The 2182-nt window shown below is 47.8% G+C and overlaps 1 protein-coding gene across 1 annotated transcript; it reads left to right on the top strand.

Moving 5' to 3' along the window:
- Positions 1 to 275: 275 nt before the first annotated feature.
- Positions 276 to 1772, top strand: LOC145554358 (nuclear factor 7, brain-like). The gene has a single exon (XM_081613933.1). It carries the CDS (start codon positions 291 to 293, stop codon positions 1680 to 1682), a length of 1392 nt encoding a protein of 463 aa, XP_081470059.1. The 5' UTR covers positions 276 to 290; the 3' UTR covers positions 1683 to 1772.
- The last annotated feature ends 410 nt before the right edge of the window (positions 1773 to 2182 follow it).

The raw sequence follows: 2182 nt of genomic DNA, 5'->3' as shown, positions 1-2182 counted from the left end.
CAGGAAAACCTGGAAAATCCCGGAAGCAGTTCATATAGAAAAACTCATAGAGGAAACGCCCTGAGGATGAACTGTGACTCCTGCCTTCGTCTCCGACTGAAATCAAACTAACTCTGAACAAGGAGAACAGAGAGAGAACTGAGCAACTAGACGCTGAAACACAGACTGCTGCAGGAGGAAAATCAAGCAAATCAAAGTGAAAGTAAGTTCAGAAAGTTTCTACAGGAGAGAAACTGACTTCCTGGTTTGACTTTCTGTCTGCTGTGGTTTCAGCTTCACTCTGAGACAAAATGGCTTCCAGATCAGACGATGATCTCTGCTGTCCGGTCTGCCTGGAAATATTTAAGGATCCGGTTCTTCTGTCATGTAGCCACAGCTTCTGTAAGGAGTGTCTGCAGAAATGTTGGAGAGAGAAACCAGGAAGAGAGTGTCCAGTTTGTAATAGGAGATCTTCTAGAGATCTTCCTCCCTTTAATCTGGCTCTGAAGAATCTGTGTGAGTCTTTCCTACAGCAGAGAAACCAAAAAGCTTCAGAGGATCTCTGCTCTCTGCATTCTGAGAAACTCAAACTCTTCTGTCTGGACCATCAGCAGCCAGTTTGTCTCGTCTGCAGAGATTCAGAAAAACACACCAACCACAGATTCAGACCCATCGATGAAGCTGCTCAGCAACACAAGAAGAAGCTTCAGGAAACTCTGGAGCCTTTAGAGGAGAAGCTGGAGCTCAGGAAGAAAGTTCAGGAGGAGTTTGATCAGACAGCAGAACACCTGAAGGTCCAGGCCCGACACACAGAGAGGCAGATTAGGGAGCAGTTTAAGCAGCTTCATCAGTTTCTAGCAGAGGAAGAGGAGGCCAGGCTGGCTGCACTGAGGGAGGAAGAGGAGCAGAAGAGAGGGATGATGAAGGAGAAGATGGAGGCTCTGAGCAGAGAGATAGCAGCTCTTTCAGACACAGTCAGAGCCACAGAGGAGGAGCTGAGAGCTGCAGACGTCTCATTCCTGCACAACTACAAGGCTGCAGTGGAAAGAGTCCAGCGCTGCCCCCTGCTGGAGGATCCACAGCTGCCCTCAGGAGCTCTGATAGACCAGGCCAAACATCTGGGCAACCTGGCCTTCAACATCTGGAGCAACATGGAGACCATGGTGACCTACACTCCTCTGGTTCTGGACCCAAACACGGCTGGTCCAGAACTCCATCTGTCTGAAGATCTGACCAATGGGAGGAGAGGAAAGCATCAGCGGCTTCCTCGTAATCCAGAGAGATTTGATAAATACCGCTGCTCTGGTCTGAGTTCTGAGGGTTTTAACTCAGGGATCCACAGCTGGGATGTTGATGTTGGAGACAGTTCATTCTGGAGACTTGGTGTGTTAGAAGAGTCTGTTCAGAGGAAGGGAGTCATAAAGTCTGGATTGTTGTTGGTTATAGGGTTCTATTCAGATCAATACTCAGCAGGTTCTCCTCCAGCTCCTTCCACTCGTCTCTCAGTCCAGAAGAATCTCCGGAGGATCAGAGTGAATCTGGACTGGGACAGAGGAAAACTGTCCTTCTCTGATCTGGATACTAACACACACATACACACCTTCACACACACCTTCACTGACAAGATGTTTCCATTCTTCTCCACTGATAAAACATTAAAGATCGTACCGATGAAGATCTCAGTGATGAAGCAGCAGCTCTGATGATCTCAGCATGAAGAACAAAGTCCAGATAAAAACTTATTGATCAGATCGAAACTGTGAGTTTTAAAGAGGAAACTGGAGATGATCTGATCATCTAGAGATGATCTGATCATCTGGAGATGATCTGATCATCATCTCCAGAGGTGGCGCCACATCTCCACCTCTGGACTGATTCCAACAGGAAAACCTGGAAAAACCAGGAAACAGTTCATAGAGAAAAACTCATTGAGGAAACACCCTGAGGATGAACTCTGACTCCTGCCTTCATCTCCGACTGAAATCAAACTAACTCTGGATAGGCCCAGTATGCAAACATGTGACCAGAGACCATCCAGCACACGGGCATCCTCTCTTCCTACCTGAGGTGGAAACCCTGGGTTCCTACCCTCCAGGTCTGCCTCATGTCACCCTCTTCTATAGTAGCACAGATTGCAGACGGATTGGTACCAGGAGAAACTCCAGGAGGAGCTGAGAGGTGAACCATGGTGTATTCTTTGACA

Source organism: Poecilia reticulata, chromosome 12, assembly GCF_904066995.2.
Source record: "Poecilia reticulata chromosome 12, P_reticulata-male-v2, whole genome shotgun sequence".
Lineage (NCBI taxonomy): Eukaryota > Metazoa > Chordata > Actinopteri > Cyprinodontiformes > Poeciliidae > Poecilia > Poecilia reticulata.
Note: the sequence above shows the minus strand (reverse complement) of the source record. Positions and strands in the feature narration are given on the sequence as shown.